The sequence below is a fragment of the Labrus bergylta genome, chromosome 17, assembly GCF_963930695.1.
Source record: "Labrus bergylta chromosome 17, fLabBer1.1, whole genome shotgun sequence".
Taxonomy (NCBI): Eukaryota; Metazoa; Chordata; class Actinopteri; order Labriformes; family Labridae; genus Labrus; species Labrus bergylta.
This window is the reverse complement of record NC_089211.1, coordinates 15,674,280-15,698,613: the sequence shown is the minus strand read 5'-3', so window position 1 is coordinate 15,698,613 and position 24,334 is coordinate 15,674,280. Positions and strand designations below refer to the sequence as shown.

The 24,334-nt window shown below is 38.5% G+C and overlaps 2 protein-coding genes across 5 annotated transcripts; both read right to left on the bottom strand.

The window, feature by feature from the left end:
* Positions 1-1,342: 1,342 nt before the first annotated feature.
* On the bottom strand, positions 1,343-5,155 carry LOC110000493 (cyclin-dependent kinase 2-associated protein 1). Of its 2 annotated transcripts, none has more exons than XM_029281607.2 (4): positions 4,971-5,155; positions 3,122-3,222; positions 2,033-2,159; positions 1,343-1,937 (listed from the first exon to the last, which is right to left on the bottom strand). In XM_029281607.2, the coding sequence occupies exons 1-4, from the start codon at positions 4,996-4,998 to the stop codon at positions 1,870-1,872; spliced, it is 324 nt and encodes a 107-aa protein (XP_029137440.1). In that variant the 5' UTR covers positions 4,999-5,155; the 3' UTR covers positions 1,343-1,869. The 2 variants fall into 2 exon arrangements, with proteins under 2 accessions (XP_029137440.1, XP_020511438.1); XM_020655782.3 differs by lacking the exon at positions 4,971-5,155 and adding an exon at positions 4,346-4,505.
* An 870-nt stretch (positions 5,156-6,025) lies between these two features.
* sbno1 (strawberry notch homolog 1 (Drosophila)) lies at positions 6,026-23,648 on the bottom strand. 3 transcript variants are annotated; one of them, XM_020655777.3, is made up of 33 exons: positions 23,349-23,648; positions 20,949-21,068; positions 20,753-20,851; positions 20,407-20,637; positions 20,160-20,295; positions 19,719-19,819; positions 19,444-19,540; positions 18,370-18,530; positions 17,867-18,000; positions 17,663-17,753; positions 17,419-17,580; positions 16,609-16,744; positions 16,411-16,516; positions 16,143-16,296; positions 15,860-16,042; positions 15,561-15,658; positions 15,331-15,482; positions 14,999-15,214; positions 14,741-14,911; positions 14,488-14,657; positions 14,229-14,360; positions 13,183-13,318; positions 12,931-13,043; positions 12,732-12,803; positions 12,549-12,648; positions 12,385-12,459; positions 12,101-12,247; positions 10,788-10,882; positions 10,605-10,691; positions 10,006-10,143; positions 9,837-9,913; positions 9,174-9,367; positions 6,026-8,593 (listed from the first exon to the last, which is right to left on the bottom strand). In XM_020655777.3, exons 2-33 carry the CDS (start codon positions 21,066-21,068, stop codon positions 8,451-8,453), a joined length of 4,227 nt encoding a protein of 1,408 aa, XP_020511433.1. In that variant the 5' UTR covers positions 23,349-23,648; the 3' UTR covers positions 6,026-8,450. The 3 variants fall into 3 exon arrangements, with proteins under 3 accessions (XP_020511433.1, XP_020511435.1, XP_065821534.1); XM_020655779.3 differs by having other exon boundaries at positions 20,160-20,292; XM_065965462.1 differs by lacking the exon at positions 23,349-23,648 and adding an exon at positions 23,073-23,217.
* Between the last annotated feature and the right edge of the window lie 686 nt (positions 23,649-24,334).

Here is a 24,334-nt window from a genome sequence, read left to right as displayed (position 1 = left end):
AAATGCGGAGCAGTGATTGGTCGTCAGTTTCACTCTGTGATTCGATTGGCTGCTCGGGGGGAAAAGAGGTGTACACATCTGTTGGGACAAAACATGAGTGAGAAATGAACGCCTGTGGGATTACAGAAGTAGACAGTTTGAGTTCTTTAACCTTCTTCAACATATATAAATATAAATAAAACACTTTACACTGTTTACATTATTCTATATTTTATATTTTGTACATTCAAATAATTCTTTTTTTATTTTTTACATTATATTCTATTTTACTGGACCCTGGACACTTTACACTGTTTACATTACTCTATATTTTATATTTTGTACATTCAAATAATTCTTTTTTTATTTGTTACATTATATTCTATTTTACTGTATATATGTGTATTAGTAATTTGAGTGTTTATTGCATGGCCTTACGGAACAGTCCTTACATTTCACTGCACATCTGTATGAGCATGTGACAAATCAAAATCTTGACTCTTGAATCTTGAATCTGATTTATCTGCTGTTAATTATCCTAATCATGTCTGGGTTTTAAGTACCAGGCCTTCAAGATACATTATATATATATTACATAGACCTACATGTTATATTCTTCTATTATTGTGATACATCTATCAGGTATATTCAATGTGTTTTGAATTGATTTTGTTTTCCTTTAATGGTATTGCTTTACCTTTCTGTATAGCCTTAAGCAACGTGTACTTTGCTGTTCTTGCACTTACATGCTTCCTATATTTATATTGTGCACTAGGCTACAGTACATTATACACAATATGAGTCTTTCTCTTTATACCCCTGATTTAACAATATTTTATTTTTGTCTATTTAGTATTTATTTTCTCACCGACTTCATTTTTTTCGTGTGTTTTATGTGAAGTAGCTGAAACAACACTGTGCTACCAAGTAAGATGAATGATTTATCACAGTGCACATTTTGAACAAGTGCATTGATCATTTCTTCATTAATTGTCTTCCAACAGAAATGGCAGACATTTTTTGCAGATTTGAACAGATATTTATTGTATTGTTGGGACTTTTCTCTGCGATTTGCTGCCTTCGTGAAATTATGTAAAACTTCTCCTTTTAAGTTCTTAAATCTCAGAGTCTGTAAGGTTCTGGATCTTAAATGTAATCCTACATCTAGGATTTTAAGAGACTGCTAAATCCAAATCCTCTTTTTTGATCAACCTCCAGTAAATCTCAGCTGCTTATATCAGCCTTGACCAGAGGACTTACTTTCCTTAATTAAAATGTAGTCCGACAAGTAAGATCAGGAATATATATATTATTTGTAGAGTACAATAACTGAAAGGCACTGAATGAGACAATGACAACTATATTGAAAATACAATTTATTACACTGAGTAATAAATACATACAAAGATGCAAGTAGTAGCATTTTCCTCTTTTTTTTTTAATACCAAAACCAACCTCAACACAAATGAACGGATGCATTTGGCACATCTCTGTCCCTCAAAAAATCAGACCAAATACTATCAAAAAGAAGAAGTCTATTCCATCTACCCCTGTACAAGCCATGCACAGTCTACAATTAACCCACAGGCCCGTTCGCATGCACAAATCAACATTTTAAATATGAAATCAAAACTTAAGATCCCGAAAGTGGGACGTAAAAACACATGATAATCCTCTTTCCAATGACCCACACATGATTTAAATGATCCCTCAAGAGTCATGAATATTGTTATTGTAACTTTGTTTTCACTCTAGGAGCTGTCTTTTCCATCCTTTCTTCGTTTTACTTCCTCTTTTTAAAAGGAAATGCCATGCAAGTTTCTTATTTTTGTTTCATGAGACGCACACTGTTGGTTCTTCTTGCGGGGGGGAGGAATGTGTGTTTGTTAGCTAGGAGCGTGCGTTTCTCTCCGTCTCAGCCAAGCACTCACGCACCAGCCCTCTGGCATGGATTATTCCTTTGAAGAAAGACACATTTAGATAAACAAACACTACAATACTGCATGATTTCAGATAACAATTTAAAAAGATAATTCATCTGGTTTATAGTTACCTCTTTTCAGTCTCTCCATGGCACTCTTGCTTCCGGCGTATGTGGGCCTGATCTCCTTTCCGAGCTCTTCGATGATAGCCAGCAGCTCTGCATATTTGTTCTGAGGCACTTGGCTGCCAGAGGAGCCCTGAATTCAGAGAAAACAGAGCAAGATGAGCACAATTCAACACAATTCACCAGGAAGACTTTTGATATTTGAAAAGTCCTCTTACTACTGGAAGACATCACAGTGAGAAAAGATGAGAGAGAAACCAAAAAGTAAGGGTCATGCAATATTCCTATGGTGAAAAATTGTAATACCTATTTGCATAGGACTTGATTACCAGCATACTTCAGGTGATTTAATGAGAAATTATCTTTGATTTTAAGTCAAAAAGAGTCTGTCATTTTTGGCAAATAGCAAAAGATTAACTATGTGCACTGTACTGGTATCTGATTATTGTATATTTTACCATTGGTCTGCTGTTAATACGGACCAAAAGAGAATACAACTAAATATAACTGCTTTCATTTATGTAAAAAATTCTCAAAAAGAAGCTAAACCCCTATTTTACTTAACTGTATCGACATTATCCCCCTGACATCATGTCAACGCTCTGTGTGACATTTGCTTCCAAATGCAACTATTAATAGCGTTCAACGTAATAACTGTTGAATCTGATGAAAGAGCATAAAATCTTCTTTGCAACTTGCCACCCGGCATGTCATCCATATAATCATTTTAAGAATATACTCTTCAGATAGAGTTGCTTGTGCTCTTTCTGTGAATCTGCCCCCATACTGTGTTGAGAGATTAGCCTCTTTTTGCACCCAAAACACCTTCAGAACTCTCACTCATGATTACGTAAGCATCATCTTGAATTCTCATTGAGGATACCAGCAGAAAAAAAGGCACAGAAAAAAAAAATTGCAAATAAATTATAAGACAAGGAAAATGAGACCCCAAATCACAGAGATGCCAAATGACATGAGATTAACATTATGATGTGGTTAACATTTACCCCTGTTACAAGTCCCTCTGCTGTTGGGAGACAGGCTACATTCATTGAAATAGGTGGTAGCCGGGCAAAATGGGAGATTTGCAGTTACCTGTGAGAATCCCAGAGATGGCGGTCCATAGTCACTCAAAAGAGGCCTGTAGGACTGCATTGTGGCCAGGTTAGCTGCTGAGGGAGATTGGAGGTTTCCAACTGTTGAACAAACACAAGTTGGCATTAATACTTTACATAACGCTTAAAGCCAAAAGGAGTGCAAAAATATTCAGCATTACTTAATCATTTGGATTTCATTTGGCACATATAATTTCAGATCATTCTGAAAAATATCCCCCCCAGCACCTGAGTAGAAACTGTAACTTTCCAGAAACAAAAGGCATTTTGCGTATAGACACAGGCTTTTACGTTCAGTACGGTTTTGAAGGCAGGACTTTTACTTGTGGTTAAGTATTGTCACGGTACGATAATATTACTTTACTTTCAATGAAGACCAATATCACAATCGTTATAAAAAAAAAGTTTAGCAGTTAATTTGCTAAAAAAAAAAAAAAAAAGAAAAAAAAAAAGATCCCTTCATCCCCTTAAATAGCAAAGGATTGGTTGGTATTGGCTGCCTTCCTGCTAAAGTACCATATATTTTGTTTTTAATACTGTCAAACCTTTAAAACTAATATATTTTCACGTTTTAATAATAGTAGCCTACTGTACTTTCTATATTCTTTTTTTTCTATATATTTTTTTTTTTACAATATATCAGGTTGCTGTAAATTCCCTCCTTAAATATCCTAAAAAGTAACAGGGGTTTGGTGGGGTTTTTGTCCTCCATTCTCGCCGCTCCCCTGCCGCTTTGTTCGGCTGTAATATTCACCCTCGGTCGCGAGATGTCCTCGAAGAGTCATAAAAAAAAAAAAAAATTCAGAGGCAGATCAATCAGCAGCTCCGACCGAGGAGCATCATGGAGGAAACGGAACAAGGCTGGCTCAAGAAGACACAAGTGATACATTTTTGTCACCGCGTAAAGGCTCCCACCCGGCGGGACCAGGACCCGGGACGACGGATAACCACATTTTAGGAACCACCACCTTCTCGTTTAACATTTTACCCGTGGTTCTCCACCGCCTGATATCACGGATGGCGCTCTTTTACATTAGTAATAATGGCGGATATGAATTAGCCTAGCTCCCAGGATCTGACCCTATATATATAACTGGACAAAAACTACAGACACGGTCTTTCTCCAGGTATTCTCCGAGACCCCGAATTTAACACTCGATTTAACGGACGCACACTTTGATTTTGCCCCGGTTTTTCTCCTTACCCTGGTTCCCTGAAGTTCCCGGAATGTGCTGATGGACATTGGGTTTATAAGACATTCCCAGAGACATTGTAAATTAAAGAAATAAAAATGACCCGAAATTCAGTGAAGCGTCTGTCTCTCACTTTTTGTTTACAACAGCGGCACCGGCAAATATGGCCGTCACTTTATATTGACACCCACTATGCCTTCTAACACTGCTACTATCCATTGCGGGTTATCAAAAAGGGGAATATTGGTTAAAAAGGTGATTTCAACCATTAAGTGACGGATTTCGCTCACGGTTTTCACACGGATTTCTACACTTATTCTAGACAAATTAAGTTAGCCTTAATCGAATTGAAGACTTTAAAGTAGAGTTTAGAAACACTTAATTCACTATCTTTTTTTAAAAAGTGTGTGGACATGTGAGATGTTTACACTTTTTTCCCCCCTCTCTCTCTCCACATATAATTAAACTTGCAAGAAATTAATGGCAGAACTCGCATTTTAAAGCAAGACTCTGTAGTTTCAGTGCATTTTATTTTATTTTATTTTACATTTTTTTACCGAGTTTTTTTTTTTTTTGTGCAAACCATGCTTTTGTTTAAGTTTGAGCTCAAAGACAAAGGGGAGAGTTTGCTGATACCTGTATTTTTCTGTGTGGGAGCATCCATTGTAGATCTCCAGAGCTTTTGCTTAAAAGAAAAGTAGAATTAAAGTAGAATTAGACAAAAGGATCCACGCTTGTTTTGGAGGCGTCTTCTTTGTCTTTTCTTTTTTATCACATGTGACGAACAGGAGTCGGTTAAAGCCTCAGTATGTGACCCATCATCTGCATTAATGGCCACATGGTTGGACAACACACCAGGGGGGTTTGGCCCACTCCCGGGCCCCCAGTGTCATGACCAGCAGGGACCTCTATGGGACAGGGGGATGGAACCCTCAAATGAGTAGATAACATGTGAAAAGTGTACTGCCTTTTTCAACATTTTTAATTTAAAATACTGTAAAAATTCACATATGAATGAGTTTAATTGAATTATCTTAAAGCGCAACTGTAGACGTATTAGCAATAACAAAAAAAACGTATTAAGTACACATTTCAGACAACAGTATAAATAGACATGCTCTAGTTATTTGCCTATGTACAATTCTGATGTACTTTTATTCTAATTAAAAGGAAATTGTGTAATGTACAAAACCATCGTACATTGCAGATCATTAAATAAATATAAATTGTATTTAGACTGGTGACATATTGTTTAAGATAAAGATAGAACCGAATCTTAAAAGTAATAAAAATCATTAAATGTTTACAGGCTGTATCCCCTCCTATATGAGGACTTAAGGTTGTATGTGATAGTAAAATGTCCAGTTTTCAACTGTATGTGAAACAAGGTATTTGAAGTTTTCTATTTTCTCTCATGAAAACATTTAGAACTCTAAAGAAAGTCATTCACAGTGATTCCATGTCAAAGTTACACAGTCAAGTTGATAAGTTTTTTTCAGACCTGGTTTAGCAAACGATACTGACAACACATTAAGGTAAGTACTACTCATGGAATTTCTAAAAAGAAAAAAAAAAAAAATGTTAGTGAGTAAAGTTAGTCTCAATGTGTAAAACAAATGATTCTAAGCTTGTTTATATGTAATGGGCCTTTGTAGGATGTCTTCATGATGTAGTCAGATAAAAAGCACAAAGAAGTATAACAAGCTTTATTGAGCATTACACTCATTCATTTACAGATCCTGTTGAACCTTTGTACAACTCAATGTCAGTAGTGCAACTCGTGCAGTAATGTGAGGGAAAAAAAAACAAACAAAAAGTCCTTCAAGTGTTTTAACTGTCGAGAGCCAAACTGCTGCAATCAAAAACAATAAACCCATATCATAACTAAATGAAAACAAGAGAGTTGTCGTCGTAAAATGCTGGATATTCAAACTAAAAGATACACATCCAATCAGAGAGCAGACCTTTTCAGTGAATTAAGATGTGTTGCATGAAGAATCTAAGCTTTACAAAGTGTACAAAATGATATGATACAAAGACTTCTTCCTTATTTCACTGTTTTGTAAGTACTACTAACAAACAGAGGAGAATAAACACTTCTTGAACTAATCCACAGGTTAGCAATATATTTGAACAAACATCCAATATGAAATGTTAGTTTTGGGGACAGCTCACTTTTATTTGGTCTGTCCTTTCCAGTGCAGTCTTGAAGGAAAGGACTTAGGACAGAAGAAGCACACTTTTGTTTTAACGGAAGCAATCATCCATTTTAATTACAACTGGGCTCAAGACAGCAGAGGAATCAGAGAGACGTGTTTGCATCACAGCTAACCACACAGCCACAGAGTAACATCACTGAGTAAGGAGGTAAAGAAGGAGAGTAAGAGTTATGGTCATGCATTTCAGTCACCTAGTTTAAGTTTTTCTTTGTTTTTCCAACGAGGGACTTTGTGTCAGTTGAACCCCTGAGCAGTGTTCTGGTTTGAAAAGGCAACAAAATCAACGACAAAAATGTACATCTGAAGAGGGGGCAATGCTCCGAAAGCTGTCTCAAAAATCCAAGCGATTTTGTCATACATTTCTCACAGTTCCCTGGCTGCTTTACTTTTTGTTTCAGAGGCTGCTAACATATTTTTTCTCTCTCCTTTGACTGTCACTCAGTTCAGAAAGTTAGCAGTGCAGTCTCACCTAAAATGTTTGTAACTTGGTCCCAGGTAAAGACCAAAATTGTTGTTTTTCAAACCTGCAACACAAAGTAGTTAAAAGCAGATAGTTTGTGAAAACTTAAACACCTCCTGAATAAACTTTATAAGTTAATCTATATAGTTTAACATCACCACATATCTTCAAAGGAGAAGTTATAAAGACACTGAAGACAGAATTTTTGGAGTGCAATATCTTGATACTTTTTGATTGTACTTTTCAGCAGTTTACAACTGCTTGGATAAGATTAATAGGGAGTTATTCCACATTCATTCTTGATCACTGTTACTATTTTGTAAGGGTTTGAATATTACGTTGGGGGGGGAATTGTTTTATTGCACTAAAAATAAAAAGTAAAATCACCAAATGTTTCCTTTGTCAGTGTTGTTGGTGCTTCTTAAATGTGCCTTACAGCAGGTTCATATTTGTCAAACATCAGTCAGTACAGGATAAACTCACAGTTTTAAAACAATAATCAGGTCAACACATTTACACTAAAGCTACCTCCTGTACCTCCTGACTTGGCACTTCTGATCTTTGAGAAAGGTAATAACCAGAAACAGGCTATTGTTATTATCTAGTAATAACAGGTTGACTTTCTTGTCTTATCTGAATAATAAATGTCCTAAAGTAGCGTGTCCTAAAGTAGCGTGTGATCTAAGGTAGGGGCTTTTTTTTTTTAGGGATTGGGAACACACCTTTTAAAGGCTTCTGTATATTTGGGCCCCTAAATTCTGTTTTAAAACTGAAACGACTACAAAGAACCAAACCCTTGTTGAATTGAACTAACCATAGCTTTTTTGATTTAATCTGAGACCCTTTTATAATGTCAGTGCAGAATGTCTTAGGAGTGAAGGTTTCCAATATATCAATATGAGATTGTTGTTTTGCATTAAATGCCCATTTTTTAGTGAATCAAGGTAGCTCTCTGACTTTCTGAACCAAGAAAAGAAAAGAAAAAAAAGGCCTTTGCTCCATACCGGTTAGTCTGAAACCAGACAGCTTTAAGCAGAGGAGGAGTGGATGACTCAACAGCCCCAGGCCAACCTGCCCTATGAGTTTCAACTCCATCTATATACGACAATTTTCACTCTGAATGTCAGAGGAAAAAACATCACCTGTCAAATCTCGTGAGGTGAAACAAGAGTCTCTAGAGATTTTATTATTATTTTTTTTTTTAAAAAGGAAGAAAACCCTGAAATCTCTTCTCTGTACAAACCACTGCTTTACATCCAAGAGTCGCCACAGCTCAGTGGGACATCTTGGACCCTCACAGACATGGGGGGGTTGAGGGTGCAGAACAAGGGACAGCGGTCCTGTAGTCTGCAGTGCAGTGATGGAGACTGAGGAGTCAGATCCCTCCAGACTGGGACATGGACTCAAGAGGGTCAGATGGGATTGGTCCACGTCGGACTATGTGTTGGGCGCATGACTGAGACTTTGGGGGTGGAGCTGCTGCCGTTTCTGAAGCTCCTGCACAGCCAGCTGCTGGGACTGGTCTGACGTTGACAGCTTGTGGATTAACGGAGACACACAGTTCGCTGGAATGATCAGTCCTGGAAAAGAAATGAACGTTAATATACAAATATGATACTTAAAACTTCAGACAATCGCCACTCTAATTTCAGAAACATTTCAACAATCTACTGTCAAACCACAACAGTTTCATGGATTAAACAAACATACTATGCATAAAGGTTGCTTATTAACTTAATGTTTTAATTAAAAGCTAATTGGGCAAAATCGCTCTAATAAGCTTCACATGGATTTAGCTGTTAGCTGGACTCTGATTCTAATCAGATAGAGAGTGGTATTGATTTTTAATTTAATAACAGCTAACCCAGGTATACATCAGCAAGGACCATTAGAGAGTGAAGGACACGGAGGCTTGACATGGTGTGTTTTAGAAAACATCTGCAAGTCTGAGTAATACAGCCCATAAATAATAAAAGTTATAGCCGACCTAATTTACAGATCTGCACATGATGGCTTAAGATCTACACAGTGATTGAACAGAATCCTGCAGCATCTTGTATTGTAGATCTCAGTGTGAATGACATTATACAGCCTTTGAATTACAGTCTGACACTGAAATACATTTTACAGTGTTTTCCTAGTGGTAGTCCTACAACTTACCTACTATCCTCTGTCCATCTTCTGTTCTGAGCCTGATTATCTGCACCTTTACGTTGGTTCCACTGACCGGTGTGAGCACTCCCTCCACCTCGTTCCACACACTGAGCACCGAGCCACACAGAACGTAGAACGTCCTACACCGAAGACCAATCTCACACTGCAGACCCACCGATGCTTTCTTACAGTTCCCACGCCTGTGTACACATTATAGAAAAAAAAACATTTACAACAAAAGATGGAGGCAAATACTGTAAACATAAGTGAAGAGTCTACTTCACATGTACAGTGAGTCTTATGTTTCGGCATTATTATTTGGTCTGGTGGTTTTCTGTATTTTGCCATCAACCAAAACTCATTCCCAGTTAGTTTTTTGATGATCAAACCAGAGCTCACCGGTTCCTTCTAAAGACACTAAGCTTAAAGATAAATCACAAAAACTAAGTTTCAAGTTAGAGGCCTAAAACCGTTTTCTCAGTTGGTTGCTGTATTTTTTACAGTGATACTCACTGATTTAGGTTTTTGGTAACAGTGGATGCTACAAAAGAAAAAGTGATTTCACTGTGGCTGTAATACGACCACAATGATGAAATTCATTGACAGAAAAAAAAATAGTCTAGATTATCATCTGCTTTAACCTTTGGCAGAGATTTAAAGTGCACATACCAGTATGCATGAGAGCAGATTTTTGCAGATGACATGTACTGATCTGTCCAGTGCTGCTTTGCGTCCTCTGACAAGACCTAACAGGGTGAGAAGAAAATGTCATAATTCACAACAGAAATCCGTAAGTGTTCTCCATCTAAGTATTCGAATAAAAAACGCATTGCGTCACCTTTTTAAACTTCTTCTTGATGTCAGCGTAGGTCTCCAGTTTGAGCTGTTTACCCGTGTTCGGCCTGTAGACCAGGAAAAGCCTCTTCTTAGTGTTCACTTCTTTGACCAGAATGGCGGTTTTCTTGTTGTTCCTCATCTAAGAAAAAATAATAATACAATGAACTTGGGGCACTGCAATGAGTTAATGCTTGAAGATCTTTTTACCAAGCACAGGCAGTAAAACTGAGTCTGAGAGACTGTTGTGCAAGGTCTTTTTTTTTTTTTTTTTTTTTTAGAGTAGCAGCTAACAAGTCTGCAAACAATTGTGAAAGTTAAAAATTTGCCAGGATCCATTCTTTGGAAACAAGGAACACCAAGTTTAAAGATATCAGCATATAAACGTCAGCGAAGTTCCAATAGAAAAAATAGGACTTTAAGATTATTGGAAATGTGTTACTTTACATTTCACCCATTGAGAATTGACATTCATAATATTTATTAAAATGCAATCAAAGTTGCAGAATCCTACAAAAAGAAAAGAAAAAAAACTCTGTTGTAGCCACTGTTACACATTTACAGCTAAGCTTCTACTGAAAACTACCTTAAACCTTCTCATACCTGTACATAGAAGCCATCATCTGCTCCGTTCTGGTCTGCCCAAACATGCGTGGCTTCCTCCCATGACATCCCCCTCTCCACACTCACCTGTGGAAACAGACAGATACAAAGTCAGGGGATGTTACTGCAGTCTAAACATGTGCCTTGTACTTCTGAGTGTCATAAATAAATCAGAGAACTTACAGTGTAGAGCTCCACATGTCCTGATGTGGTGTAGCCTGGTGTGAGGAATTTCTTGCAGTCCACCTTCCTCACCTTCTCATCACCAGAGCCCAGATCTAACAGAGGACAGACGGATTATTAATCATATTTAATACATGTGAGATCCAATGAGGATATTAAATACAACCTACAGGGCATTTTTTACACAACTCGGTTTATTTAGTGGTAGGGCTTTAAATAATTAAATGTGCAAAAAATATCATTCATTCTGCCCCAGTTTTTTGCTTCTCTATTGTTAAAGGGGTAGTTCAGCTTGTTTTAAGTGGGGTTGTATGTTTAGCACTTATTTGACACATCACATGTCTTCCTCCGCCTAAAGGGTGCTGGATCTATAGTATACAAGTCTACTTGGATTCTGCCAAGTAGTAGTGAGTAATTATTGTGAATTTTGATTTTACTGCATCCCAGTTTGAGATAACTTTAAGCAACACATGTCCAAAGAAGTTCAGACAGACAGCAGAGTAAGGGTTATAAAGTTTGTTATTCCAGCTCAGTTTTCCTAAACCAGCTGACAGATTGCATATTTTGTGAGTTAAAATATGGGTTGTCATTACTCTGAAATAACTGTTCGAGTTGAAACATTTGACAAATCTCCATTTATTTCTACTGGTTTTCGATTTAATTTGTGAAGATGGGAAAAGGTCCGTAAAACAGCAGCTATCAGTACAGCAGGTAACTCTGGATGGTGAGTGATGCAGACTGCAGGAGATATATGAGCTGCTGGTTTCTGATCTAGAAAATCCCTCATGTACTGTTTTTATCAAGTCCCACTCGTAGCTCTCCAGGTTCTTGATCATGGGCTTAGAGTTTACAATTCTGCATCACCAGATATCATAGAACCTTTCCTGTCCTCCAGTTTCTAAAGATGTCTCCTCCCCCTCGCTCTTTCACCTGTTAAGTCTCCGTCAACGAAAGTTTTTCCTTTGTGTGCTTCCACAGTAAACGGCATGTCAACAACGCTCATGTATTAGTTTGGTTGTATTTGTTGTCTCTTTGGAACCCCGCAGACCCAGAGATGTATGTGGTTCACTCAAGTAGTACTTAAACAAAGCAGCTTTGTTTAAGCAAACTCAGGAACTGAAAATGTCTAAATACAAACGGCCCTGTCTGCTGCAGTGTATAGACTAGCTTCTGTGCTAGGCCGGTTTCACAATAAAGGGGCTGAGCTGACCAGGATTTCCTGTGGCTTATAAAGTTAGTATTGACAAGTACCTCATTCATCCCCACTTGAGAAATCAGAACTCTCCCTTCTAAATAAACGTTGAGTATCTTACCAAGAATGCCCATGTCGTATCTGCCGTTCTTCTTGGCCTCCTGAATCACGGCTCCCAATGTGTCTGAGAAGTACTGGAACAAGGCGTTCTGCTGCTGTACCTCCATGCCCAAAATACGGTTCAAGAACTTCCCGATGTTGTTGTAGTCTGTAGCAGTAAACACAGTACATGCATTAGATCTGACATTAATAAAAAATAAATAAATACATGTAAAACAACTTTAAAGCCATATCCTTTCAGATTTCACAGCGAGAATAGTTGCCAAGTCATTGTTTTTAAATCACCTTTGTCTAGTGACAATGTGCCAGATCTGTCCTCAATGTTTATGAGGCCCACACCTATTAAACCACCCTGAATTTCTGCAGAAGAAAAATACAATTATTACTCAGAGCACATGACACAGATGAAAAGAATAGATATACATTAATCTATAAGGCATAAGTAATACCTTTGAAGAAATCTCCTTTAAAGTCAACAGGTGGAGACACTAACGGAGAATCAAGCCTTACAATCGACTTCATCACAATTTCTAGAGCGCTTCTGCCGTACTGTAGGAAAGATCAACATGAACGAGTTAGTGTTGAATGCAGACAGCAACAAGACATCTGACGCAAAAGCTTTCAGTGCTTACCTTGTTGTCAAAATTAAACCGGCTGAGATCTCGAGTTTCTGTTGCTCTTCTATCCCCGTGTGTGAGAGCACCCTGTCACAAAGATTTGACATAGCTACTTCATAATTCAGGCACTTTTTTTTTTTTTTTTTAAACCATCTTTAAATCCCTTTTCAAGAACAATAAAAGAAACATTATTATATATTGAATTAGTCCATACCAGGCTTTCTAATCTTTTGGCAACGATGGATGCAAATCTCTGCTCTCCTGCGAGCTCTGAAATGAGGAAAACATACTCTGGTGCTGTGACCTGGTTTGAGCGGTGAGTTCTCCCTGTGACACAACAAACAGAGCACAAAAAAAAAATCTTATATCACATCTTTAACATGATCAAAGTACTTTGAACTTTGACAGGCCCTCTGTGTGGTACAGTAGGGAACACTTAAATAACGGAGAGTGATTATCAACTAACCGAACTGCTGTATAGCTCGGTCTGCACTCCACGGCAGCTCTAGTGTCATGTGGACTCTCCGCCGTTGGTTCTTCACTCGACGATCGGCCTGCAGGGAAATACCCGAGCTGGCAGCTTCTGAGATGATGGCAATGTTCTGGAAAAACAAAAGAATGATTATTACTTCGCACATGTAAACGTCAAATTTCAAGAGTCTGTAATTCTTGTCTTTTTGGTTTTATTTCAAACCCAAACAAACGTCACCCCTCTGTTAGCTTAAGCATTTGAATACTGCACAATTTAGTATAAAACTTTAGAAAGATCGTAGGCTGGATTAGGAGTTTGTTGAAACCTAAGGTGCTTTTACCCTGATGTTGTGCCACTACGTGCAATCAAACTGTGGTCGGTTTGTGCGTTGAATTTGCTCCATTTGGGCTCATACAAAAACTGCCCATCGAGCTCTGGTGTACACTACACAGCTAGACTGAAATGACACTACCATGTGGTCTCTGGTGTGACGCATACATTGTGTAAGAAAAAAGACAAGCAGACATATCAGGGAATTTCAACATGAATGCAATGGCATGAAAAATGAAGGGAAGTAAGCTCAAAGCGATACTAATAACATCTTTTTTCATAATCATGAGAAACCAGAAAGGAACCTAACTTTTTTCCTACTCTATGTATGATGTATGTTGAGTTATATTATGACAAAGTCACAACCCCTCATATAATAAGAAGCTAGAGGCAGGTTTTTCCATCTAGTTTGTTTAATCATGTCCTAAGATTAATCAACTTTACACATACTCCTTGAAGACAATGGAGATCAAACAACTGATCAAGTAACACAGCCCAACTTGTCAATAAGTCGCCCGAAGACCGTACACAAGATGATACGCTGGTGGAGTTTGACCCCTCACATTGTCTAATAAGTAAGAGTCAGTCCTAACTTTGTATGGTTGTTTTGGCGGGATACATCTTTGCACTGAAATATTACAAAGATGTATTTTTCTCTTCCTTGGTACAGACTGAATGTGTTCACAGCCTCTAATTCACTTTGTGTTTACCTTTTCTCCATCCATGAACCTCTGCTTCTCTGTGAGGTTGAGGATTTCCACCGGGACGTCCAGCTCAGAGCGAGATTCATACGTGATGCTGCCGTCATCGTTACTGACCACACGACCTTTACGGCCAGTCATCTGAGGCACAGTTACAGAAACAATGAAGTGAGTTTAGAAACTAAATCAAACCATTACCTTAACTTTCATAGTGAAACTGAAACAAACATAAAGACTAAACAGACACCTTATAGAAATGTTTTTATACCTCAGCAACATTTTCTGGTCCTCCCAGCTCATCTATGAGCTCGTCAAGGGTGTTGGGAGGTAGATCCTCAGCCAGATCCTCAAGTTTATCAAGCAGCTCTCGCTTCATCTGCTGTGCATGTTCCACTGCGTCCTGACTTGTTATGCAGCTGTCCTGACTCTCTGCTTTGACTTGTGAACAAGCAGGAACAAAATATTAATTTATCCAGAAAAGGCTTAATCAGATTCTTATAGGTCTGTGGCAATGTGTTTACCTGTTGCAGGTGCGCTCGGGGGGTTAACCGGGGCAGTAAAAGCAGGCCTGGTGGAGCCCAGCCCCGAGGCTAACAAGGCACTTTGAATGGAGTCTGGATCGACACTCTTCCTCCTCTTTTTCTTCTTCTTCTCTTTCCCTTTCTTTGGTTCTTTTCTGATGAGCCATGGATCTAAGGCAAAGGAAGCTTTTCTGTGAGTATACTATAAACTGATTATAAAGAGGTCTATTTTTTTTTTACTTCGCTCAGAAGTCTTACCGTCTTCCTCATCATCATTGGACTCGTCTCTAAATGGGTTGAAGTCATCGTCTTCATCCCCCGAGCTGACAGATTTGAAGCTGTCGTCACTGTCGCAGTCTTTACCGGAATCTCTGTCCGACTCCTCAGACTGGCTCTCGTCCGAGCTGGTTCCTGACAACCCACCGTGCTTACGAGGCTTCTTCTTCTGCTGCTGCTGCTTTTTGACCTCTGAACCTGAAAAGATGATCAAAGAGATACATGCAAATGATTCAACTGCATACAATTCTGACTACATAAGGTTTCATTAGATATCCTCCAGCTATGCCACAGTAGCTCCAAATGTTTCCAACCTTTCCTCTTCTTGCCCTTCTGCTCTCGTTGTGCTGCAGTCTCACTGGGAGGGGGTGTTTTCTTGGCTGGGAGGTCAATGCCCAGCAGGCTGTAAAGCTTCTGTCTGTCAGGAGCCGGAAAGTGCTTCTCAATCAGTGATTGCAGCACACCCCTACAAAAAACAGCAACAACATTTTATCACAGGGACATACAAATGTTTGAATAAATGTTATATTTAGTCAGTGCTTACTTTGCAGTTGACACAAAGTCATTGAGCTCTCCTCCCCCTTCTTCCAAGGCCTCAAGGGTTCTTGCTTCTCCAGTGGACTGGAGACCAATCACAACACACTGCACAGGAAACAGTTCAGTATGTTAGACACTGATGAAACCACTGAGTTCCAATGTGTACAGAGACAATTCAATACTTGTTATAAGCTTACAATGGTAAAGCAGGTAGCACAACAAAATAATACTTTAATACAACAGACAGAGGCAGAAACTATGTTTAAAAAAAATAAAAAGTAATTAATTTTGCAGCCCTACACCTACCTTTCCATTTTGGACCTCCTCTCTGGCCAGCTGGACCACTCTGCGGACTTTGGAGGCAATGCAGAGGTACTTAAAGAACCTCTGGTGAGCAGACCAGAACTGGCCCCACATGGACTTCTTCATGCGTTGCTCTGCCTCCATCAGGTTTGCAGCCTGCTGGAATTTTTCACGTGCAGTCACCCACTAGGAGAAACAGGGAAACAGATGTATTCATTTACTGGGAGCACAAATAAAAGAACTATCGACTGGGTCGAAATACAAAAATGTTAACCCTTTAGCTTACCAGCGTCACTGATTTGTTGTACATGTGGATGTATTTATTACTCAGGGGAACCTCCTCAATTTTAAAGGTTACACCTGTAAAACTCAACTGCCTCGCAATATACATCCCCCTCAGTTTCATGTCCATGGCCACTATCTCCATGGCACCCACACCCCTGAAATTGAGGAAAAAAACAAATGTGGAAAGGACATTTACAACTCATCGCCTTTTAAGCCCATTGATACATTATTTTCTTTTGTAAAAATAACCCGTGGAGAGAGGAACTTACCTGCGCTCAACAGCTTGGATAAAGTTACCAAATTCTCTGAAGGGCGTTTTGTGTCCCCAGATACCCAGGCGGTTCATATAAGCCATGTTTCGTGGTTCAGAGGCACCTTAAGAGGACAATCACAAATTGACCACACTTATCCAACGTTAGCATGCCGAGGTATTGAAGAGGAAGTTTCAGTGGATTATGTGTACTAACCTGTAGCACTTGCATAAACAACTCGAGCCTTTGGGAGTTTGTTCTGCAATTCCAACACTGCAAGCCCAGTTTTTGTAGGTTTGGATGATCCAACTGGACAAACATTTTTGGCTTTGTGACACTCATCATAGACGATCTAAAGACATTTGGTTAAGGAACAAATCACATTTCTTAAACCATTGTTGCATATCATTTGGTTCCTACACGAATTTGCCAGAACTTTTAAATCTCAGGGGCTATATTTAAAGGAAAAAATGGCTTCCTGAAATGCAGTTCTGGCAACAATTTAAGCCAGTTGCATTTCAACCACTGTGCAACAACCCACAAAGATCTGGCCCATCATTGTGAGAAGTGCCGACTGATGACAACACAAGAAAAGGCATCACTATTTGTACAACAAGGCAACAACAGCAAGTATGGCAGAGACTAAGGTTGTTTGTGATTATTATTGAGGTGACGCAGCATAAAAAAACTTTTTTTTTTTTTTTCAACTAGTCGACAGCTGCAGACTTATAAAGATGTTTGCAGCATATAAAAAAAATAATCTTTAAATTGGTTTATGGCTATCCCCACCTCTATTTAAGCCCGACCCCTAGTAGTGCCATTTTACAAGGGATATAATTAAGTCTCAGGAATATTATTTAACGCCTAGTACCTGCACACCAAGTGTTATTTAGGTTTCTAGACCATGGAGAAAGTTCTGTTTTAATCACTTAAATTCAGTTTATAATTCATTCTTATTTAACAAAGTAGTCATAACTTACTAAGGACCTCAATTTTATTAACTCATGGGCAGTCTGAAAAGGATACAACGCCGTCAAAATCCTCCCCACACCAATGCAGAAGCTGCTGAAATCGAGTCTTGTACTTTCCTCCTGATTGGCTCTCTCCAATCAGGGAAGAGTAGGTGGCAAATATGACACCTTTCTTCACACTGCCATTGTGTTTGGATGAAATTTTGCCGTATTTGAACTGGAAATAAAAAATCAAACTGAGTTACACTTTAATGAAACATAAATGGAAACACTAGTTTCACAAAGTCAAAGTCTCTCACCTTGTTGAGTGAGTGAACCTGGATGTTTTTGGCTCCTATATCCCTTAAATCCCTTTCAGCGTCATACTTCAGGTCGTTTGAGACACTAAACCTGAAGAAAAGAGGATAACAAATGTTAGAAGAGGTCATTCTTTTGGAGTGACTGATTTGAAAGCTTATAGTTTAAAAGTTCAGATTTTAAATATAATGCAATAAGGTATTTACCAAAGTGATCTCTTCCTGCCTAAAAGGTAATTCTCATAGATAACCCCTGCAATGGTTCGGCCTTTTCCCACACCCGCTCCATCACCGATCAGATAGGCCGCCCGATCACCGTTAGGGAGGAATGTTTCGTGTTGCTGTGGTACATGGATTCCAAAATATTAAACATTTCAAACTTCTGAACCTTGTCTTTCAAACAGGTAAAGTCTCACACAATGGACAGACTATAAAACCCCTTGTTTGAAATTAAAACAATTCAAGACACTCACTGTAAGAATCAACTAGACACATGAGATCCTACAGAAGAGGACCACAGTAAAGTATAGTACAAAAAAATGTTATTTAGATTAGCTTGTTTTGTGATTCATATCATTTGAAAATACTGAACTCACCATACATCAACAACAATGAAACACTGCATTAATTTTCAATCCCAAAGACTATCTATGTGGACAGAAAAAAGGAACCAGAACAAATACCTTCACAGTTAATTGATCCCTGCTTACCTGAGCTGCATATGTGATAGCTTCCAGCTGCAGAGCAGACAAGCAACCTCGATCAATGACTTCTTCTGAGATGGACAGTCTGTACCACACATCAGGGGGGCTAACGCTGGACAGGGAACTGGTTTCCACCACAGGATCCGGATGCCGCAGGCCAACTTTTACTGCAGGGACAAATTGACTTGTCAGTGGATCAAGCAATTAATCATTCTCATTTGGCCTGCGCATAGCACTGCTCCCCCCTTGTTTTGTTTTTTCCTACAATGGTTTGATGGATACATGTAAGCCTCCAAAAATGTTTTTCAAAATCTTCTGTAGCACTAAATCAGGGTCTCTGCACACTTTTTATGAATAATAGTGGGGTCTGGAGATGCATCTATTTAGCCTACTGATACCAGGCATTGAATATTAATTTAACAATAGACTATCAACACTCAGTGCTATCCCGACAAAAAGAGTTACGCACACAGAAAGAGACACAGAGCATGTTTTAAATTTGTTTGGTCTTTTCTGTCTAACGCTGAAGGCTCCTCTCAGCTGAGCACACACACCTCTCCCCGCTCACACTCACAGCCTGCAGGTGCAGGTCGACACAGACAGACAGGAAGCCTATTTATTCTCATGCTGATCTTGATGTGAAGCAGAGGCAAATGCTTCTATAAATGCACAAAAAAGCAAGTTGAAACTTCTAGCCTAATTACAGGTTTGCGTAAACGCTGTCATAAATGCCAAAAATTGTCACATGAACGAGCAAATCACACCAAAAAGGAATATTAAAAATTATATTACGCTACATAGACCCTTTACATTCAGAAGTGTCTCAGAAGTGCCTTCTAAAATTGAAGACCTCACACAAGTAACAATAAGACTTTTTAAAAACACAAGACCTTAAATCTCAAAATATAATTTAAAACTTGTTAAGGGTCCACAGGGACCCTGCACTCAATATGCTTTCCTGATAAGTTGCTTTCAGGGGGTATGTGTGTTTTAGGTTGTTATTCTTGACACTCGTTACTTAGATAAGGGAAAATACTTATTTCTATAATACTTTCATTGTAAACTCTACAGCAGTCTTACATTTCATTGGCATGTACTCTGCATAGGTCTCTGCATGACCCAACTCTTCCTCTTCTTCCTCCTCAGGTTCCTCCTCCTCCTTCATCCCTGGGGGTTTCTGAAAACAAAGATTATACAAATATAAAGAGACCCCAAGCTTCATGATAAATTTCTGCCTTAAAGCACCTCCAAAAAGCTAACCATGGTTGATATAAACTAACAAATAGTGCCTAAATGTGCTAAATAAATAAACTTTGACTTGACTTAAACACACCAACACATCTGGACGTGCTTACCAGTGCAGGTGTGAAGTTCTGCACTCTAATGTTGTCATTTATCCAGATCCTGGCAGCATCTTTTCCCAAAACGTCCTTCTTGAAGCCATTGTTTGTGTCAGCTGAAACACCGACAGAGACGAAAAGTGTTAAGACAGTTTGTCAACTACTGACAAATGTTCATTTAAACATTTTACAACTCCGAGTGGGCTATTGAATTTCAGCATCTTGTGTAAGCAAATTTTATGGTACCTTTAAGAGCTGCAGTGATTAGTCAATTGTCAAGAAAAATACCTGCATTAATCTATAACTATGTTGACATTGCATTATTTTGGTATTTAGCCTTCATAAGAACTCACGTGGGAATTGTGATTGAAAACATTATCTAATAATTTTTTACAAGGTATCAAAATCTAATGGGTACAAAAAAGATTGAAATAACATTTAACAGCAATAACTTACCATTGGCTGTTGCTGTGGCTACAGGTGTAGCAATGTCAGGTGGGGGCTTTAGCTTCATGAGCTCCATTAGGCTGTTTCCTTTTAGACCCGTGTTCCTTACACTGCTGGTCCTTAGAAGGTCTTTCAACTGAATCTGCTAGAAAAAAAAAAAGAAGGACATTCATGGTTAGTGTCTTTTTTTTCTGTGCTGTTCCTTCCTGTGATAAACTTATATTGATCATGAAAAACTATTTTTCCTAGAACCCACCTGATCTCTGTTAGAAGGCACAACTGTAGACACTGAAGATACTGGGATACTTGTGGAGGAGGGGGTTGGTGAGCCACGCAGGGCAGAGTTAGTGACATGCACCACCTTGGTGACAGTTATGGTGTGTTTAATGTTGTTTGTGGCTGAAGGTTTGGTAACAACACCCCCAAGTGACGGCAACTGATTCAGCTGATTTAAGACAAATGTGGTGGTTGATGGCTGAGGTTTGTGCTGTTGGGCAGAAGAGAGAAGGGGATTTTAATAGACACAACAATAAAACATGAGCAGCAACCTAGCTAAGTATTTTCAATTATTAATAAATCAATCTAATGTTCTTTAATCTCACCCTGATAGTAACTATTGGGACCGGAGCTGGAGGTTCAGCTCGAGTAACTTCCACTGACTCTGTCCCCATGCCAACATCCAGAGCATTGATGGAGATAGACTAGTAGAGAACCACAAACCAGAACACTTACAATAAGCAATGAACAAGTTCATAAATTTCTAATGCCCGATAGAAAACAAAACAAATATCATCTCACTTGCTGGGTCGTAGAGGTCTGTGCAACATCCTGAGGATCCACATCAAATAGGCCAATATCATTTGGGCAAATGCCACTCTCACTGAGGGCGGCAAGAAGCAAATCCTGTCCAGGATCCATCTGCAACACAAAAATATCCTCCTGTCAACATTTTATAAACAGGGATGACAATATGCATTTATAAATGCAATGTGAAAACTATATTTAAAAAAAAAGTGTATATATCAAACATATACTTTAACAGAAAGATTATCAACAGAAAGAAAGTGTGGCTTTAACTTAGTTTGCTACATTCATGTTGCTCATTGTCATTTAAGCAAAAAGTCAAAGATTTGTAGGTTAACTAGTTCTTCAAATGTTAAGATGTCCCACTTAAGTTTATTGTATAGGGATACTAAAGACTTGTGTGCTCAAGATGTAATCATGTTTGTCCTCATTTATGCATGTTTAAACTTTGCTCAACAACGTATTATCTACTTGCAGTATTGGCTTATTGTTACATTTTATATAACGTTCAGACGAGAGACTTGATCACTTTAAAATCGTGATACAGAAGTGGCTTACAAACACAAGTACATCAATAAAAATAGTTATAAATACTTCCGTTGTTATTTACAGAATCACTATTGAGAAGAGGAGCAACGGTGCATGCCAACAATGAAATCATCTGAGCATAAAAATATGCAAATAAAAAAATAAATGTAGAGCCCACATAACGATGAAGAACACGTGTGGTATCAGAAACTGTAAGCAATGTAAAACACAAAGCCCAGGTTTGAAAGAATAATAAAGCTGTTAGGAATATGTAGTCCCAGTTTTGAGACTATCCTTCACTTGTGCGACTTAAACACAGATAACACATCAATTCAATTTGGTTAAACCCTGTTTAAATGTTCACATCGCCACATTTCATTGTACACTACACACACAAAAAGTGAAAATGAAACGATGATATGTAACGAGAACAACAGAAAATAAAGCCTTTCACGAGAAAATAATACAGTGAGAGAAATTCCTACACATCAGGTCAGGCTACAGACCAAAGTCACCCAAAAACAACACGTGTTTGCAATGCCCTACTTCGGTACGTGCAGTTTCCAGCTCACTCTGACTGAATGTAGCCACCCTCGACAACAAGTTAACACCGCTGGTGAAGACTTATTAATACAAAAACACCTGGAATACATGAGATGATCATGTTTTTTAAAAAACCGGGGCAGTCAGTCATCCAGCATGACATGCTAAACCCTTGACTTGAGCAGTTGTACCAGCTAAACTGGCCTGGTGTAATCAGGGTGACACACTGTAGCAGGTTGTGCTAGCTAGCTTTACCCTGCATTCATGCGGTCTCCGAATAATCGGAAAAAATAGTTTCCAGTCCACCTTGAACAAACTTGTTCTCTCAACGAAACGGAATGTCGAAGGATAGATATGGAATTTAAGGCGGAAAGTAAACGTAAAAAGTAAAAGGTGGCCTTGTACTCGGAAACTTTTGATTAAGTAATTTAGTTATTGTTATTTTATGCTTATTATTATACATCTTACGGTTATAAACGTAGTGGCATACTGCTTCAGCGTTAAAAAACAACAACAAATAAAACAACACATCTTTTTATTGCGTCTTAGTGGTGTGCACACTGTGACTTTGAAAACGTCAACACACTGGAGTTCAGAACCTGTGAAGACCGACTATCCGAGCAGCACTTGAACGCATTATAGAAAACCGAAAGCCAACGCAAAAAACAGTTTCATGTTGATGTCAGTGACATCAGAATAACGTTAAATAATTAAAATAAAATAATTTATTTTTAAAAAGGACAGGCCACTTTTTAAAAGCAACAAGCAGATAAAAATTACAGAAAAAAAACTAAAACAAATAAAACAAAATGACTTACGGTCACCACGGAGACTTCATGTTCTCAAACGTTAACCACCAAGATAAAATAAAGATTACCTGATGACTACCTGTGTCCTCTAAACTTCCCTCTTGACCAAACATGCTGTTAACACTGAAACGCAACAACTACTTACTAGCTTAGCTTGTTACGTCTGCGCTGCTCCGACTTGATAACGAGTTTTTAAAACGACGCAATAAATCTTTACACAGAGTTTATAAAACATTACCTTCAAACTCGTTTCCACGGCGACCTTAAACCACGCAGCTGGCTCAGCTAAGTGCAGCCTCTTATCGCCGGGATGTTGTTGACGGTAGTCTCTCCTGCACTGTCATTGCTCGTCGGTGTCGGTAGCTAACAACCAGGATCAAAGTCTCCGCTTTTAAAAGAAAATCGAGAAAACAATTCTACTTTCACCGCCCGAGTGTGAAATCGAAACGACGAGTTTGTAACGTCGAGACGAGAGAGAAGTTGAAACAAAAACAGTCTGCGTGCTGAAACTTACCTGTCCTCGCGCTGTGTGAGGCGGTCGCTCAGTAGTTCAGGGGTTTGTTGTCCTCGCGCTCACGCCATCTTTTTATCAAACGCACCGCCGCATGCTGGGTCACGTGACGCGCAGGCCAACAGCGGGCGTTTTCACCGTCAAACTCCGTGTCCAGCGTCGATGAAAACGGGTCTCCAAACAGCTGCGGGGCGTCCCCGCACGACAATTAACCGATGTGAGCGAAAAAGTTCGCATTTCTAAAACGGTGGCACAATCGACAAACATAGCAGAGTCAGCGAGCTAATGCAACATCACGTGACATAGTGAAAGACTCAGGAGGAAGTGACGATGTCCGAAAAAAAAAAAAAATCTTCTTCGTTTGTCCTCTTCCTTTTTTTTTTTCTGCTTCTGCTTTATTTTTCCTCTTTCTCCTTTTCCTCTAACTTTAAATGTAATTTTTTTTTTATATCTTTTTAGATACTACTTTAATATTGTAATATATCTAAAGCAACTTTACCTAAAAAAGAATATGTCTGGTGGAAAGTTGTATGTTATAATAATAATAATAATAATAATAATAATAACTTTATTTATATAGCACCTTTTAAAAACGCAGGTTTACAAAGTGCTTTGACAAACAAGAACAAACTAAACCAAACACAGAAGAACATTAACAACAGCAAGAACATAACAAATGCAAAATAATTAAATACAATTCAACAGAAAAGAACCTAAAGTGTACGATACCCAACAGACATATATAACCCGACTGTCACAAGAACCATGATAAGAACCCAGGCAACACAAGAACCCAACAACACGAGCTGAGAACAAGAGGAACCAAAGATTTAAAGATATGTAAGAAACTAAAAGAGCTGAAAAAAATAAAAAGATAACAGCAATAAGAAGGTAAGAGCAGTAAAAGAAATAGAAACAAGTGGTTAAAGGATCAAAAAAAAAAAAAAACTATAATATTAATAAAAATAAAAAGTAAATATAAATATAAA

What these genes read in the sequence shown, in the direction of transcription:
- sbno1 (XM_020655777.3), bottom strand. Translation starts at nt 21,068, where the DNA reads ATGGATCCTGGACAGGATTTGCTTCTTGCCGCCCTCAGTGAGAGTGGC. An exon ending in TAAAGGAGATTTCTTCAAAG is followed by an intron (nt 12,460 to 12,548) that starts GTATTACTTATG and finishes TTTCTTCTGCAG; the next exon opens with AAATTCAGGGTGGTTTAATA. An exon ending in CACATTGTCACTAGACAAAG is followed by an intron (nt 12,248 to 12,384) that starts GTGATTTAAAAA and finishes TTACTGCTACAG; the next exon opens with ACTACAACAACATCGGGAAG.
- LOC110000493 (XM_020655782.3), bottom strand. Translation starts at nt 4,412, where the DNA reads ATGTCTCTGGGAATGTCTTATAAACCCAATGTCCATCAGCACATTCCG. An exon ending in CATCTCTGGGATTCTCACAG is followed by an intron (nt 2,160 to 3,121) that starts GTAACTGCAAAT and finishes CTCTGAATTCAG; the next exon opens with GGCTCCTCTGGCAGCCAAGT. An exon ending in CATGGAGAGACTGAAAAGAG is followed by an intron (nt 1,938 to 2,032) that starts GTAACTATAAAC and finishes CTTTCTTCAAAG; the next exon opens with GAATAATCCATGCCAGAGGG.